We start from the raw sequence: 16,295 nt of genomic DNA on the forward strand, positions 1-16,295 counted from the left end.
ATTTGCAGAAGATTGCAGACATGTAGAAGAAGGGTTGACACGATATGAATGTGTTGTGATCTCACGACATTATCCAACACTCTGAAGTAAGACATGCATGCAAGTCTTGTGATCTTTTGGTATCAATGCAAAAGCTGGATTCAGCAACATAACAACTATGTTGTGTATTTCTTTATGCATAAAACTCTCTCTTTTGTCGAAGCATATGTATATTTTGGAGGCCTCTGAGAATATAAATGAATCTACTATATGCATATCATGTTCATTCTTTTTTCCTTCCCATTGACATGATTGTGGAGACTGTTCATAATTTTATTTGTTCATGTGTACATCTTGGAATTTGATACTTGGTCACAATCTGAAGAATTGATATTGGTGGGTGTACTCATTTGATTCAAGTTGTGTAAGTATGATTTTTTTGTTGTTGTTGTTAAGTTGTATTTGTTTATACATATATCTATGAAATTGATACTTTGTTCAAATTCAAGGGATTGGTGTCAATGGCACCTTTTCCATGTGTTAGCATAAACAAATAGCATGATAGAAATTTGTCTGCCATCCTCAAATGGTGAATTGTTTAAGTTGAATTGCTTTCAAATTGAATGATCAGTTATATAAAAACTATAAACATAATATATATATATATATATATATATATATATGTTTATAATATATATAAACTATAAACATATATATATATATATATAATCCTTTTAAGATCATCTAAAAATTCATATTATAACTACTGATCATGATTATCAATAGATGGTTAAAGGCAAAGGCATTTCCGGTTCTATCCACCACATGTATTCCTCCCATTAGTATTCATTAGAAAAATTCATGATAATCCTTTAATAATTATAATTTATGTAGCAAAATAAAATCATAAATAATACTTAAATATATTTTTTTTATATTTTTTTTTATTTTAATGTGCTAATGTGACTTTGGAACCGATAGTATACTTCTCTTACAATGCCAATGTATAATCAACGAGCGGATTCACCTAAATATCTTGCAAGTGAGATAATACTCAAGAAAAACTCTTTTGATAAAGATAAGATCATGAATTAAAAATAGAATAATAAAAATTTATTTTTTGAGTTGAAAGTATTAGATCATGTGATATTATTTAATTAGGTAAGATATATTATAGATATATTATAGATATAGTTAGAATGTTATCGATTAATAAAAATGAAGTTTAATTATAATATAATTCTTTAAGAGATGATCGGAGTGACTCTCACAATTATTTATCCTAGATTTTTACTTTTATCTATAAAAGGACAAAACCTCTTCAAGATGTTAGTCCCTAATTCATCGTTCATACCAATCCTATAAATGATACATAGAGAGTACTTGTAGATCGACATTATTGTAGCTTTTAAATCCGATAATAATATGCTTATAGATCAAATAAAGGTTTTTTAAACTAGGATTGAGAAAGTACATATTAAAAATTTGATCTACCATTATTAAATTTTAGTTTCTAGCATTAAGGTTTTTCATATAATAGTAACATAATCATAATTTTTATGTTTACAATTGGTATTAGAGTCAAGTTTTGAAATCAAATATCTTATATCATAAAAATATTTTAGATCTATTTTGTATTTAAATCTAATTATTAGCAATCTTAACTTACGAAAAGGTATTATTTGATTTTGATTTACAATATTTAAACTATTCATCATCTATGTTGTCGATTTACTTTCTATCTCGTTTTATCATCTGCTTGCGGATGATACGAGGTTCATTGTGTTTGATCGATGGACTATTGTTGACAGTTTGTTATTAACGATAGTATTGTTAAGGGCAACGACCTCTAATGGTTGCTAGCCTAATCACGGGTAATATTTGCATATGCACCAAAAGCATTATAGATTACGACAAATGATGGTGACCACATGTAAAACTGTCTATATATAGTGGCTTTACGATGAGCGGCCTACCTTGGTCGTAGGCAACTACAACAATGTCGTTGCCTATGTGTAGTAGCATTGCTACTACCGGTGATGACTATAGTGACTATAGTAACATTACTATGTGCGACAACTACAACAAAGTCACTACCTGCAACAACTGTAGTAGTGCCGCGATTACAACAATACAGTTGCAGCATTTGCAGGCCGCGCGTGGTGTTGAATGGACGTCGAAAGCCAATAACTATATGGGCAGAAGTGTGGGTATAGTCACGCTTCTGGCAACCCTCACCACAACCACCAATTAGTACATATGAACAATTGTGCGTGGGCATGACGACACAATACCGCATGATGATCGAAGAGATCATTAGTCAATGTGCAAATAACGATTGCAGGCCACGCACAAGCAACAAACATGCATCGTAGTGATTATGAAAAAGGATGTGATAATTAGGATTTTTTTAAAAGGATATCTTACTCCTCAAAAATTAATTTTTTTAATATGTATCCTTAAATTTTACTTTCTAGTTATGCCCTTTAAATTAAAAAAATCGACTTATGTCCTCAATTATAAAATTAGCTAATTTGATTTATCTTAATCAAATATTTTGATTGGAGTTGATCATAACTATATTCTGCTTATTGGATTTAGATTCGATCAATCAAGTTTTGATCAAATTTAGGGAAAGTTAAGTTTTGATTAATTTTTGAATTTGATCAACTTTAATTTGATGAGCCTAATTAAGCAAATGGTTAGCTAAAATTGAGCCCAATTTGGGTAGCCTAATTCTAACCATACTCATTTAAATTGGGTTAATTAGTTTATGGTTTTATATAATTTTTTTAAAAAATATATAAATTATGATTTTTTTATAATTTACTTATATAACATATTGATAAAATTTTATATGTGATAAATAAAAAAATTAATTATTATTCTTAATGTTTATTTAATTATTCACATGTATATGTTTGAAATTATAAAATAATATTTATTTTTCACATAAAGATATGATTTATAATTTATCATGATTATAGTTGTCATATGTTTTATTTCACTAATTAATGTTTGATAATAATTATGATTATTATTGTTGAACTATTTTGACATATGTCATATTGAAAGAATTTAGTGAATATTTTTTATGACTAATATATCTAAGTTTTATCTAATTCGTAGCTACTAAAATAGTCTAGGATAGTAGGCTTATGAGATATGAATTATAATATTTTTTTATCATTTATAAGATACTTTAAATTATATTTAATATTATTATATTGATTTTATAGTGGCCAAGGTGGCTTATACCAATAACTTATAAAATTACATTAAAGAATTAGTACTAAATGACCTTAAGAAAAATAATATTTATAATGACATACATAATTAAAATTTTAGATAATCATAAATGAGATTCTAGTTCGAATAATTATGTGACGGATACGATTATATTATTTTGAATATCCTTACAATTTATTATTGTATACCAAAAGATAATAATACTATTCCATATAAATCCTCTATAAATAATATTGAGTGGTCAATAAATATATCAATATTTACTCAAAGGTGAAATATCGATAATATCAATATATCAATATTTACTTAAAAAAAACTTAAAACACTAATATTTTATTATAGTGATAATTTATTTATTATATTCTTATAAATGTTCTTATTTTTTTGGATACATTATTATAAATGACTTAGCATATGAAATTTACTCTAAGTTTGTTAAACCTTAGTTAGAGTAGTTGAGAGGATGATAGACATAACTACCAAAGTTCTATGGAACAAATAATTGAGATAGAATGATTGTAAAAGATCTAAAAAAATTAGTTTTATAATAATTATTAATAATATTTAGACTTCATTACATTTTATAATTACTACATTGAAATATTTTAAGGATCATTTTAAAGATTATATGTTTGAGTGAATATTATAATTAATATTTATATTTACATAATTAAAATTATTTATTTGTATTATCATATATATATATATATATATATATATATATATAATGGTTGAATGTGATAACATTATTGACTTGACAAGATAAATTATATGGATTATTTTAAAATATATTAGAAAATATCAACAGTATTGTGGTACATAAAAAGAAGTATGATATTGATGATATACTTCTTTTTATACTTATTGTGGTACATAAAAAGAAGTTGTATGTTATCAATATCATACTTCTTTTTATACTACTATGCGTCGCATCGTTGGTTAAACTTAATGCAATATTATGTTTTTTAGATTTATTGGTATATTTTATAAAATTCATGTGTACATATAAAATTTTAAAAATTTTAAAATCTAGTTAAATAAACTTATTTTTAAATAAACTTTTATTTTATTTATTTTGATTTGATTTTATTTTATATCTTATCAATTAATGTAGTAAGTGGGAGAATATTAGATTATGTGGTTCTATAAATAAGATATATTATAGATATGATTTGTTTGTGATTATGATTATCAATCAATAAAAAAATCTAATTATATTAGAATTCTCAACGAGATATCTTGGAAGTCTTCTAATTATTATCTTATACTCTTTGTTCTTGTCTATAAAAACATAAACTTTTAAAATAAAAAAAAGATTATAGATTTTCTCTCTATTTAATTCATGATCCGCACGTGACAATTCTACGGATAAAAAGAAAAGAAAAGTCAAAAAGAATACTTATTATAAATTTAATTTATCATTATTTAATTTTAATTTTTGATATTAAAATATTTCACAATCTTTATACTTATATAAAAACCTCTTTATAAAAAACTCGTAACAGTATATAATCACAATCTCTTTATAAATAACTCATAATAATAATATAATAAGGATCTTTATACTTATAAAAAAAATCTCTTTATAAATAACTCTAATAATCACTGTTAATTAACTAGAAGTTATTCCACATGAACGATTTTGCTAAATCATCTGATGTCACAAACGCAACACCTTCATCGTCCCCCTCGTCTTCCCTGATGCAATTACTATTAGCTAAGTACCAGCTTTTACATCACATCGAAATCCATACAACCCGTTCTGATTCATATGAAAGCAGAAATCTACAGTCCACAACGTCAACATCTTTGTCGTCTCTTACCGTCACCACCCACAACACCAATAGAAGAGAAGCGAACAGAACAGAACAGAACAGAACAGAGTCCAGTCCCATTACACGAGACAATTGCATGCACAGCACAGCAACAGCACTGCACGCGCTCACGCGCGAGCAATTCATTTCTGCAGAGCCTTCTTCCTCCATACGTCACCCAACACCCGAATCCCCGCTCCCTTCCTCCTCCCTCCGCCCCCCGCCGCGTTGTCTTCGTCGATGCCCCCGGCTATCAGCGGCGATTCCCAACCAATGTGCTTGTCCATAGACCCGCACCGCTCCGCCACCCTCCTCCCCTCCGCTCCGTCGTCGGTGGCCAGCACCGCCGCAGCTGCCTCCGCCGCCTTCCGCCACTGATCCGTCTGCACCCTCAGCCGCTTCATCTCCGTCTCCAGCGCCGCCTTCGACCCCTCCGCTGCTTCCAGCTGCTCCGACAGCTCGTCCGCTTTGGCTCTGCTTTCTTTCAGCTCTTCCTCCACCGAGCCCAGCCTCGCCGTCAGCTCCGCTTCCTTGGCCCGCGCCGTGCCCGCGATCTGCTTGGCCTCTTCCTCGGCGTTCGTCTTGAAGATCACGTTCTCTTCCAGGAGAATCTCCACTTCTTTCTCCTTTTCCAGGAGCTTAGCCTTGAGGTCGTCTACCTCTGCGCTCTCGGGAAGCACCACCACTGGCTTCCTCTTGTCATCCTCTTCCTCTGCGGCTACGGCCTCGTTGTTCTCACCATCGCTTGCTTTCTCGATCATTGTCTTCGTCTCCACCTCTTCTCTCTCCGCCGCATTCGCTACTTTCTTCTCGTTACCGGCGGCTTCGTTCTCTCCGTGGATGGCCTCCGTCGGCAGCATTACTTCAAAGACATCCATCGTCGCTGGAGAAGTGACGCTCTCTTCTTCAGGTTTGTTCTCCCGCTGCCGATTACCCTGACCTCCAGAATCCTGCGGGAGGAGAGGCTTCACTTCTTCGTCTTTCGGGGTCGATGCGGCGGCTGGAATCCGATTCTTGGCCTTCGCCAGAGCTTGCTCCGCTTCGAGCTTGGCGGCTTCCGCGGATGCCAGTTGATGTTTCAGCTTCTTGAGCTCCTCCTGGGCTCTGCTCAGCTTGGTCTCCAGGTCGGCCACTCTCGTGCCTTTCTTCCTCTGATGCATTCAAGACACAACCTCAAGAGTTGGATCAGATCACAAGCAGGTGGTCAACAAGGAGATCCTCGCTTACCTCGTGCAGGACACCGCGAGGGGACACCTTGGGGCTGCGGTCAGCCACAACGGGGCGGTGCACGCTGTTGGCTTCGGAGCAGGCGGTGGTCTTCATGTGGATTGGCACCCGCGGCGACTGCCGCTGAGGCACATCGGACTCTCTGCTCGCCATCACAACTCTCATCACACATCTACATCAACAGATAACTCAAACAACCAAGTGTTCGACACTTGTCCCTACCTCGACCTCGGCATCGGAACGAAGGTTAGAGCTCAGAGGACGTCCCTTACGACCCCGAATTAGCCTTCAGAACCAGAGCAGCAGACACAGAGGAGACGCACAAACTCGAAAGCTTCAGTTCAAATTTCAAACTCTACATGGAAGACTGAAGAAGAATGCATCTAGTAGCAGATATTAAATTGCTTCCAAGTGAGCAAAGGACACTGTACCTCGAGGTGACTGCTAAGTAGCGAGAGAGAGAGAGAGAGAGCTAGGAATAAGAACTACAGCGAGTGCTAGGAATAAGAACAAGGGCTCGTGTGCACACAAAACTGGATGGATTGTACAAGTTGGAACTCCACCACCTAATATATTTCTCTGTTCATAGTTTGGTTAGAAATTGAATGGGGCAATAAATAAGTGCTTGATTGGCTGTATCAGAGAGTTGGATCCATGTGAATGCCAAGTCAAACAGTAATAAATTTCTACCAGTAATTTCCTCCCTGACATGCAAATCATTGTAAGAAAAGCTTTGTGCTCGAGAGAGTGAGAGTATTAGGTGTCAGAAATGGAGATGGTGGGATGGTCCTATGAACGATAAATGATGTATAAGCTGCAGGCGAATTCAAGAACAGCAGCACCTCTCCCCCTTTTATCTCATCACGGGGGATAAGATCAGTGGATGATGAACACTAAATAGTAACACCATGGAGTTCCAAGTGTTCACAAACAACCACAGACATGGACTTGCGTTGAAGGAGAAAACTTTATCCATGATTCTCTGTAAATGCTACAAAAAGAACACCATCTTTTTGCAGGAGTTGTTAGGTGCTACAACAACTAAATGCATGACGATCTGTACCATGCAGTCTGGAGAATCACATGTTGCTCATCGAGTGGGTGGGGAACATGATGAACATTAAGCCTACCATGAGTTAGCAAGATAAAACAAGAGCAGTTTGCTTCCATTGACATGCTAACATGCGAAGAAGAAGTCGAGTAGCAGAACCTGAATGAATATTAGTGTTCGGGCAACATAAACATCAACAACTTCTTCTTCTTCTTCTTCTTCCAAGGGGAGCTTCTGCAGCCAAGATTTGGGGTGTTCCTCGTATCTCCCTGCAGAAAAGGTGGGGTGGGGAAGAAGGCTAGACTTGCTGCATCACGAGGAAAAGGATGATGCGGCAACAGCAACTGCAATCAAGCCAATTGATGGGACACGAACTTTATCGAGAGGAAAGCAGGTGAATGATTGCCGATGTCTCGAGCCATGGGTTGGGATTCAAGTGGCTTTAAGGCACTGCCGTGGAGTCCGAGCAAGAGGACAAAAGGATGCATCGCACCAGAGACCGGGCACCCTCTCCCATGGTCGCCTTCGCTTGGCCTGCTGCTGCTGCTGCTGGTTTGCTGCCATTACCAAGTTTAGCACTGTAGCAATCCTCTTCTTTTCCTGAAGCTCGAAGGCTGACACAGTGGCTCGTCTACCAACCATTGGACCCCGTAGCTCTCACCTCTGCCATCATATCTTGTCTTTTGCTCCACCTAATCTCACGTAAAATACATGTAAATAGATTGCTCAGGTGGAACAGTAATGTTCGAATTGGATTTGTTTTGTTTTCTATAAGAGTGTGTTTGAAACACTACAATTCTCTCTCTAAATTGTGTAATACAAACTAAATAGGGAGAGAGGCTGAGAAAATATTCTTTTTCTAACTTTTTTTTTTCCACATGATACTCTTTTCATAATTTTCAAATAGTCATTCCCTATTTTCAAATATCATTTTTTTCCATTCAATCTAAATTGTTTACAGTTTTTTATGGGTTGATTTTTAACTAAAAAAAATACTATAAGGCTAGTTTAAGAAGACTGTATAATGTTTTAAAAATATTGTATAGTGTTTTGTTCCCAAAAAATACTATACAGTCTTTTTAAGCTAAATATTGATATCATAATATTTTTAAAACAAAAACACTATATAGTGTTTTTAAAAACTATAGTGTGTTTTTGTGGATATAAATAAATAAATACACAAAACACTATTAACAATTGGGTAAGATACATGATAATTTTTTAAGGGTATTTTTTTAATTATTAAAATAGAGATGATTGTTTGAGAATTATGAACCCAAAAAAAAAATTTCCTATACAATTGCCCAACTAAATATATCCTTTTAACTTACCCATCCCACAATCTTCAATTAATTGGGTTGATTGTTATCATCATTTAGACTGAAATTGATTAATTATTTGCTTAAATAGCCAATATGAGATAAATGATGATATTATTCATACATTGAGATTCATCTTGATATATCATTAAGAGTTGTTCATGAGCAAAAAAATAATAATTATTATTATTATCAGGAATGGTTTATAGTTACTATACAAATAGAAGGTGGTGGTTCCACCTAATATTAACACATCTGTGTCCAATTAACATATAATTTAATTCAAATTATTAGTACACCTGCAATCTTCTTCTTGAAATGATTAGGGTTTGCTTGTTGTTGTGTTAATTATCAGTGCCTTTAATGAGTGATCTTATGCCCCAAATCAAAGGATTTGATGCCTACTTTTATTGCATTGTGTAATTAGTCATTCCCTCAACCATTATAGTAATGGCTTGCACATTGCATGGGGTTCATCCTTTTCATTACATCAATAAAGTGCAATATCACTCTATATCTATGCATTTTAAATGGAATCATATGTTATGGCATAAAAATTGTAAACTACAAAAATGAAAAGAAATAGATTGCTCTGTATACATAATTAAGGTGTCATCCTATGGATGAAAGTATGATAGCAAACAAATAACAATGACATTACAGCTTGTACAAGTGACTAATTGCACATAGTAAGTTAGTAGAGTGATGATATATATATATATATATATATATATATATATATATATATATATATATATATATATATATATATATATATATATATTGTATGCTTCATCATATCAATATGAAAAGAGGCTTGATCATATGATTGGCAGCTAACCAATGGTTTCTTTTCTGATAAATGCATGACACCTAAAATCCAACAAGAAGAAAATGAGGAGGTATTATACATTATTGTATAACACATTCAGTAGGAATCTAACTCAAATTTTTGGAGAAAATGTGTGTATGATTAGAACTTGGTTGTTCATTCACATTGAACCAGAGGGGATGAGGGTTGGTGAGGAAGAGGGAAATCCTTTTTCATGTCAGCTCAGCCTTTCCTCTCATCCTCTGTGGCCTGCAGAGGTGGTCCTGAGGGAATCCAGCAAAAGAAGGTTGTGTTCTGTACTTTGAGATGGCCTGCGATTGAAAGCACGCCAACACTATTTCTTTAATTGTTTATGCTGATGGGGATGGAGGACAGGATAGTGTTGTTTCTTAGTGGGATAATTTTTCTATGGCATGGAGGTAGGAAGAAAGCTGATGTTTTGTTGCACATGATGTGTGAATATGTTCATGAAAACAAAAAAAAAAATGATTTGGATCAATGATCCACAAGACTGATCATGTACTGCAGGCTTTAGAGCTAAACAAAGTTGCTGCTACTACTGGTCACAGGAAAATGTAGCCAACACAATCCATGATTCTTTGAGATGTCAAGGACAAGGACAAAAACAAAGAACAATGGAGGGATCAACCAAACCCACCGAGGTCTTTCTTCCCAGGAACCATGTGGCCTGCAGGCAGTGCCAAACCCCACACTGCTGTTTAATGATACAGCAAACTCCAGCCTTTCGAAAGAAAGAAGATGGGAGCCACAGCCATGGCGCTTGTTCCTGCCCAACATTGCATGTGAGCTCACAGTGGCGGTACCCCCACCACCTTTGTGCATCCCGCAAGCTAGCCAATGCATCAGAATTAAGGAGCTCACCAACTGATGGGGAGGAGGCCACTGTCCTTGTCATGGCCTGTAAAACGAACAGCAGCAGAAAGATCATGGATACAGTTGCTGGGGTTCGATGTCTCAGAAGGATTACAGAAAAGCTTTGGTGTCTGGTCATGCAATATGAACAAATCGATACTATCTATCATCTCATCTTTTTGGAGCAGCCTTTTCCCCTTCTACCAAAATGAACGGAGGCCCCATCGGTGTTGGTGTCTTCCATCAGTCAAATGCTTCTTCGCTTTTCTTCTTCTACCGTTGTCATGTATGTGTCCACAATTCAGCCGCAGCCACACTTATTCTTTGATCACATTCTCGGCTGCCCATCTACTAGTTGTTTTCCCCATGCCGCTCGCTGATCGTTTCCAAGCAAATAAATGGTAAAGCAAAACAATCGATCACACAAAGGAAAGCAGGAGGACCCACAGGAACACCACCCCACACCCAGTAGAAAAGGTCAGAAGCAGTAGCTGGAGCAACTTCAAAGCTGACAAGAGTTGGAAGGCCTGAGCCCGCTTACCCCACGCCCTGGGCATCGACCTCTCACCGTTTGCTGACACACTGATCCATCCATCGAAAGGACCAACAGTAGTTCCCAACCAGCACAACTGTTCCAAGGTGCGTGCTGCCAGCTGTTGTGATTTAGATTTGGTTCCAGTTGGATTCGATTATACCAAATTTAGAATAGGACGTTAAAAGAGTATTATTAATTAGAGTAGGAAGTACGAGACCTCCATAACCATATCACGGATTACCTTTTATAATCTAAATCTTTTTTATGCTGACTCAAAAAAACAAAAATCCTGTGGCGAAGTATGATCCCCCCCCCCCCCCCCATATCACTTTCTTAAACATTAATGAACTTTGATATGAATACAAGCATACAAATATGTACATGCTAAAACAAAGTTCTAATTGGGTTAATTTTTGTATTAGTGCAATGGCTGAGCCTCCTGGTTCCAGAAATCTTAAAGAGTCCTGCAGATAGGTTTAAAGACAGGAAAAAAAAAAAAAAGGGATAGGCAACTAACTCTTCTTCAGTAAACAAAAATAAACATGCGTATGATGCAATGTGGCATCCACAATCTTGTCTGCATACGATCAGTGGCTCTGCACAGACCAACCAAACGATGCTTCAGATCCTTCTGCTTCCTAACTACTTATCAAATGATACTACTGATGGCACCATACTAAGATGTCACCCGACGATAACATATAGCTTCTGATGAACAATCAAGCGTTGTTGACGATCGGTTGCTGTGTCCTCCAAGTGTGTAATGGTGATGGAGTTGCACGAACACGATCAAAATCTTCTCTCCAATCGATTCAGCTATGAATAACTATCTGAAAAAGGAAAATGGAAAAACCTCAGTATGCATCCAAGAAGAGGTGACACGGAACAAAAATCTATGTGCATCGTGAACCACTAATATATACGGATAAGAATTATTCAGATGTAAACTTGAACAGTTTCCTATTCAGTAAAAGATCCATCGCTAATAACGACAGTATTGACACCACATTTGTCGAAGGGTCAGTATGTTCATTATAACGACAGCGTAACAGCAACAAGTTGACAACATTTGTCAATCATGAGTTGTAATACCATGATTGACAAATTCTGCTGAGGACGGACCATCCAGTTCATAGACTGATGAGAAAATACCAGCATGAATCAGTGTTGCTAAACCCTGTATATGAAATTATGATGAAATACCATAAGAAGAAAAGCAAAAAAAAAACATCCCAACTAATGGAACAACAGTTGGTTGAAATTTGTCAAACTTGGTTGAAATTCACCATGCGAAAGTCATTGATTTTAAACATGAGTTTACTTTTATGTGACAAAAGCTGTAAGGATGACCGGTCAATGCTGCATACAGATCAGGCTAGCTGAAAAATGGAACACACTCCTTGGATCTGGACTGTGTCCGGTTTGAGTCTCCAGATCAGTTAGACTCTAATCCTACTGAGTGGGAATAAGGTTCTTCAAGTTTCTCTTATTATACTTTCAGAAAACATTGTCACATTTGTTTTCTCTGTCATAGAGAGCCAATTGTATTAGTGGTTTTCTTATAAATCTAGATTGGAATCCAACTTAGGATAAATGATTTTGAGATGATAAGAACAAAGCCCCACCTGACCTCGAATTAAAGCTAATTAGTAAATATCACCCTAGAATAGGCAGCTTGTCTTACACCCAATATTTATTTCCACAAACCACAAATCTAAAGAGCCCACATGGGCGCATAGCTAAAAAGGAGGTGACAACTAGAAGGCCATTTTGTGCATGAAAGTACTTCACTGCCAGTTTGAGTACCATGTGTCATATATTTTAAAGAGAAGTTTAAAAACAAGATGAGGACCAAAGAAAGTTGACTATATTGAAGGAGTTCTTAATTACTACTCCAAATATGCCCTTTAAAGATGGGCACTACACATATATGATACATATCACGTCGCATATCTTGTAGAACTAAAATGAAAAATAAAGGAGATAAAACATACTGAAAGAGGGGGAGAGATGTCCAATGAAGCATGTGGAACTCATCAACCAAATCCTGATAATGTTTCTTCTCTAGAGATTTATTCAGTCCACATGGAGCCCATTCAATAAGTATATGTATTTAGTGTCCACAAGTTTGCATGGAGCATATATAAAAATATATAGGTACAAGATATAGCATATTAGCATAAAATCAGTTCATACAGGATTATCATGTACTTGCATCGATGTAATCTGAGAGACCTATGCCCCAAAAGTTAAAAGACATGCTACAACTATCACCATCCAGCTTGTAATCAAATTACAGAACTCCCTACTAAGGGCAAAAAAATGTTGTGTGCCATGAATAATCAGAAGTTATTGATTAGAACACCTAAAGGTAACATTTAAGATCCTTTTTAAACGCTATCAAAATTTAATCTCAGAAATAGCCAACCATACAAGTGTACTATCTGAATAATTGCTAAAATTTTCTTAACATCCCAGTTAAAGAATTCCAAACAGTCCCAATCCAAAGCCCCAAAAAAATCTTAAGAGGAACTACAATTAAAGCACCTTAAAACTTAGCACCAGTTAGGTGTTACTTAATCATAAGCAGACTGAGAAGATAAACACCATGTACTACACAAAGGAATATAAAATGGGATCTTGCTAAATGTGAAATCAGCCTACCCCATTTGAACAAGTTCAATCAATGAACACCATTAAAATCAACTCATGAAAGACATGTCTGACATGCAAAATCGGTAGGAGAGAAAGGTCCTCCCATCCCCATAAAAAAAGGAGAAAATTAAATTGTCAATGTTATCATACTAGTCTCTTCGGCTATCTCATGCCTCGTAGCCATTTGATCTAAATAGTATGAGAAATTCACCTAATCTAAAGAACTCTTGCCAATAACAACAGAACTCTTGCCAAACGGTCCTTTATAAAGGATAGATAAAATCAAATCACAAATTCTCGTAGTAGTTTTTTTATTTTTCACATCCTAGATTATTTTTCAAGCAAAAACCTTTTCTTCAAAAATAATCTATAGATGTGAAAAATCTCATATACATGTATTTCTCATATATTTTGCAATGTCCATATTCGTTCTCAACCAAGAAAAAAAGGCAATTTAAATTTTCCCAAAGATGAATAATCAATAAGAGGATGTTTCAATGTAGAAAAAACATGAAACCTGCACATTTGGTTCTTTTGTCATTGAATGAGTACCCTTTAATAGTAGTTTTGGTCATAGGTGTCCAGCACTAAATGGTCGGTTAACTTTATAGCATTAAATGGGTCCAAAAGTAAATTTAATCAGTTAACTGACAGTTGTAACTATAGTACTTCCATCCGGTTCTGCTCATTTTAACTCGATTTCCAAATTTATAAAGATATATCAATTCAGGACACCACAGGGAATTAAATTGCACAAATTATTAAATGATTTTCTTACAACTGTAGAAAATCGATGCCCTTAAAGCATACCCTAATATAATGAACTCCAGCACTTTTTCATTACTAACCTTGCAGTCTGAACTTAAAGTTGGACCAACAAACACACTGCACGAGTTTTTCAACCCCCAGAAATAGATCCATACCTGTCATGAACTAATCCCGCTTGGTACCCACCTCCATTACTTCAATTTTTAGAAAAAAATCCAAGAGAAAATACAATAAATCATGAAAAGGACAATTAGCCATGTAAAAGTTAGACTCTATTGAAACGCATGCAAATCTGGGAATATACCATTAGTCTGTATTGAGATGCATGCATATCTGGGGATATGCCATTCAAATTTGTGGTTTACCCTTGTAAATGACTCATGAAAAAAGAGATGTCTTTGTAGATTTTATACAGCAGAGATCGCATACGAGTAAAAGTGATTTGTTCCATATATAAACTTCAGTGGAACTCTACAAGAAGCTTCTTAACTGTGTCCCCGATTCTACTAATTTTGCTTAAATGGCATAGGAAGTCCAGGATCGAACTATCTGCAAGACGACATGTAGTGAATTTTTTGCTCCAGCAATTTGCTAGTGATTTCACATAATAAATCAAAACTACATGGATTTAAGAAAAGAGTTCCAAAAAAGTATGCAGACATGAATAATCAATAAGAACAGTGCGTGCATATGTAGATTCCCGACTCTAGCAATCATATCTACAGCAACCAAAAGAAAAAGAAACAATTGGTAGATGCAAAAGTAACCTACAGAACTATATCAACGGACGAAGGAATAACAATTAACAGGAGGAGGAGGAGGAGGAGGAGGAGAGAACTAGTCGACACAGGAAACCAGATGGAATTAGAAGCAAAATGAAGGTTTACCTACAAATAAAATACAGAAGGATACAATAAAATAGAGATAAAACGAAACAAAACTCACCAGTGTCCGATCGCTTGGCACGCTTGATCTTAGCAAGCTGCACCTGTAAATCCACGATGATCTGCATTTTCTGGAACTCCAGCGCCTTTGCAAACTCCATCCGCTGCTTCTCCAGTTCCATCATCTGTCTCTGCTTTGACTCCTCCACCCTCTCATAGATCTCCGCAAAACTCATAATCGCCCTAGCCAGTTCCCGGATCCCGTTGCCCTCTCCTTCCCTCCCCCGCTTCGGCTTCTTTCCAGACCTCGACGATGACCTTGACAGAGACGCCGATCCCTCATCCTCCTCATCCTCATCCTCGTCCTCGTCCTCGTCATCCTCCGCGGCCGCCGCAGCAGCCGCAGCCGCGCGCCTGAAGAACGGGTTGTCCACCGGGAACGACGATGTGGCAGCCGCCGTACGCTTCTCCCTCGGCTCCGCCGGGCGCAGTGCGAGAGCCGCGGGCAAGGCGGAGCCCTTGCGGTGGGAAGGGAGCGGCAGAGCGAGCGGCGGCGAGGCGGAGGGCTTCTTCGCGGCCGGGGGCGGAGCGGATCCGACGAGAGCCTCGAGGCGGGAGAAGAAGGGCCACTGGCTCTCGCCGCCGCCGGCGATCCGGGCCTTCTCTACCTTGTACTTCTTCTTGAGGGTGTCGATCCGGTTCTTGCACTGTACGTCGGTGCGCGGCGGGCGGCGGCCGGCGCCGCTGCGGGAGTTGACGGCGTCGGCGACCTCCTGCCACTGTTTCTGGCGGAGGTTCCCACGGTTTAGCTCGACATATCGGTCGCCCCAGGCGTCGACGAGCGCCGACGTCTCCCCCTCGCTCCAGCAGTCCTCGCGGTACGGCAGCGCCGGGTTCGGCGGCCTCGTCGACGCCGCCTCCCTCTTGTCCATCTCTCGGATCCAAGCCCTACTTTGCCTTGGCCCTCTTCTCTTTCTTGTTCTTGGTCCTTGTTTGACGTCTTATTTAATCGTCGTCGTTGGGGTTAGGGTTCGACGGAGAGGTGGGTAAGTCGAAAGAGCGGCGAAAGGCGCCGGGGGTCACGTGAGGTGCACGTGAAGTGGGTCGCC

At 37.2% G+C, this 16,295-nt stretch overlaps 2 protein-coding genes across 4 annotated transcripts; both read right to left on the reverse strand.

Moving 5' to 3' along the window:
* Positions 1-4,975: 4,975 nt before the first annotated feature.
* LOC103984317 (interactor of constitutive active ROPs 4) lies at positions 4,976-7,959 on the reverse strand. 3 transcript variants are annotated; one of them, XM_065182318.1, is made up of 5 exons: positions 7,696-7,959; positions 7,480-7,627; positions 6,492-6,555; positions 6,270-6,411; positions 4,976-6,193 (listed from the first exon to the last, which is right to left on the reverse strand). In XM_065182318.1, the coding sequence occupies exons 3-5, from the start codon at positions 6,503-6,505 to the stop codon at positions 5,186-5,188; spliced, it is 1,164 nt and encodes a 387-aa protein (XP_065038390.1). In that variant the 5' UTR covers positions 6,506-6,555; positions 7,480-7,627; positions 7,696-7,959; the 3' UTR covers positions 4,976-5,185. The 3 variants fall into 3 exon arrangements, with proteins under 3 accessions (XP_065038390.1, XP_009400080.2, XP_009400081.2); XM_009401805.3 differs by having other exon boundaries at positions 7,480-7,959; XM_009401806.3 differs by lacking the exons at positions 7,480-7,627; positions 7,696-7,959 and adding an exon at positions 6,701-7,468.
* Positions 7,960-11,548: 3,589 nt separating this feature from the next.
* On the reverse strand, positions 11,549-16,231 carry LOC135673387 (trihelix transcription factor ENAP1-like). Its single transcript, XM_065182327.1, has 2 exons — positions 15,248-16,231; positions 11,549-11,709 (listed from the first exon to the last, which is right to left on the reverse strand). Exons 1-2 carry the CDS (start codon positions 16,116-16,118, stop codon positions 11,696-11,698), a joined length of 885 nt encoding a protein of 294 aa, XP_065038399.1. The 5' UTR covers positions 16,119-16,231; the 3' UTR covers positions 11,549-11,695.
* Between the last annotated feature and the right edge of the window lie 64 nt (positions 16,232-16,295).

The sequence above is a fragment of the Musa acuminata genome, chromosome BXJ1-5 (genome assembly GCF_036884655.1).
Source record: "Musa acuminata AAA Group cultivar baxijiao chromosome BXJ1-5, Cavendish_Baxijiao_AAA, whole genome shotgun sequence".
Taxonomy (NCBI): Eukaryota; Viridiplantae; Streptophyta; class Magnoliopsida; order Zingiberales; family Musaceae; genus Musa; species Musa acuminata.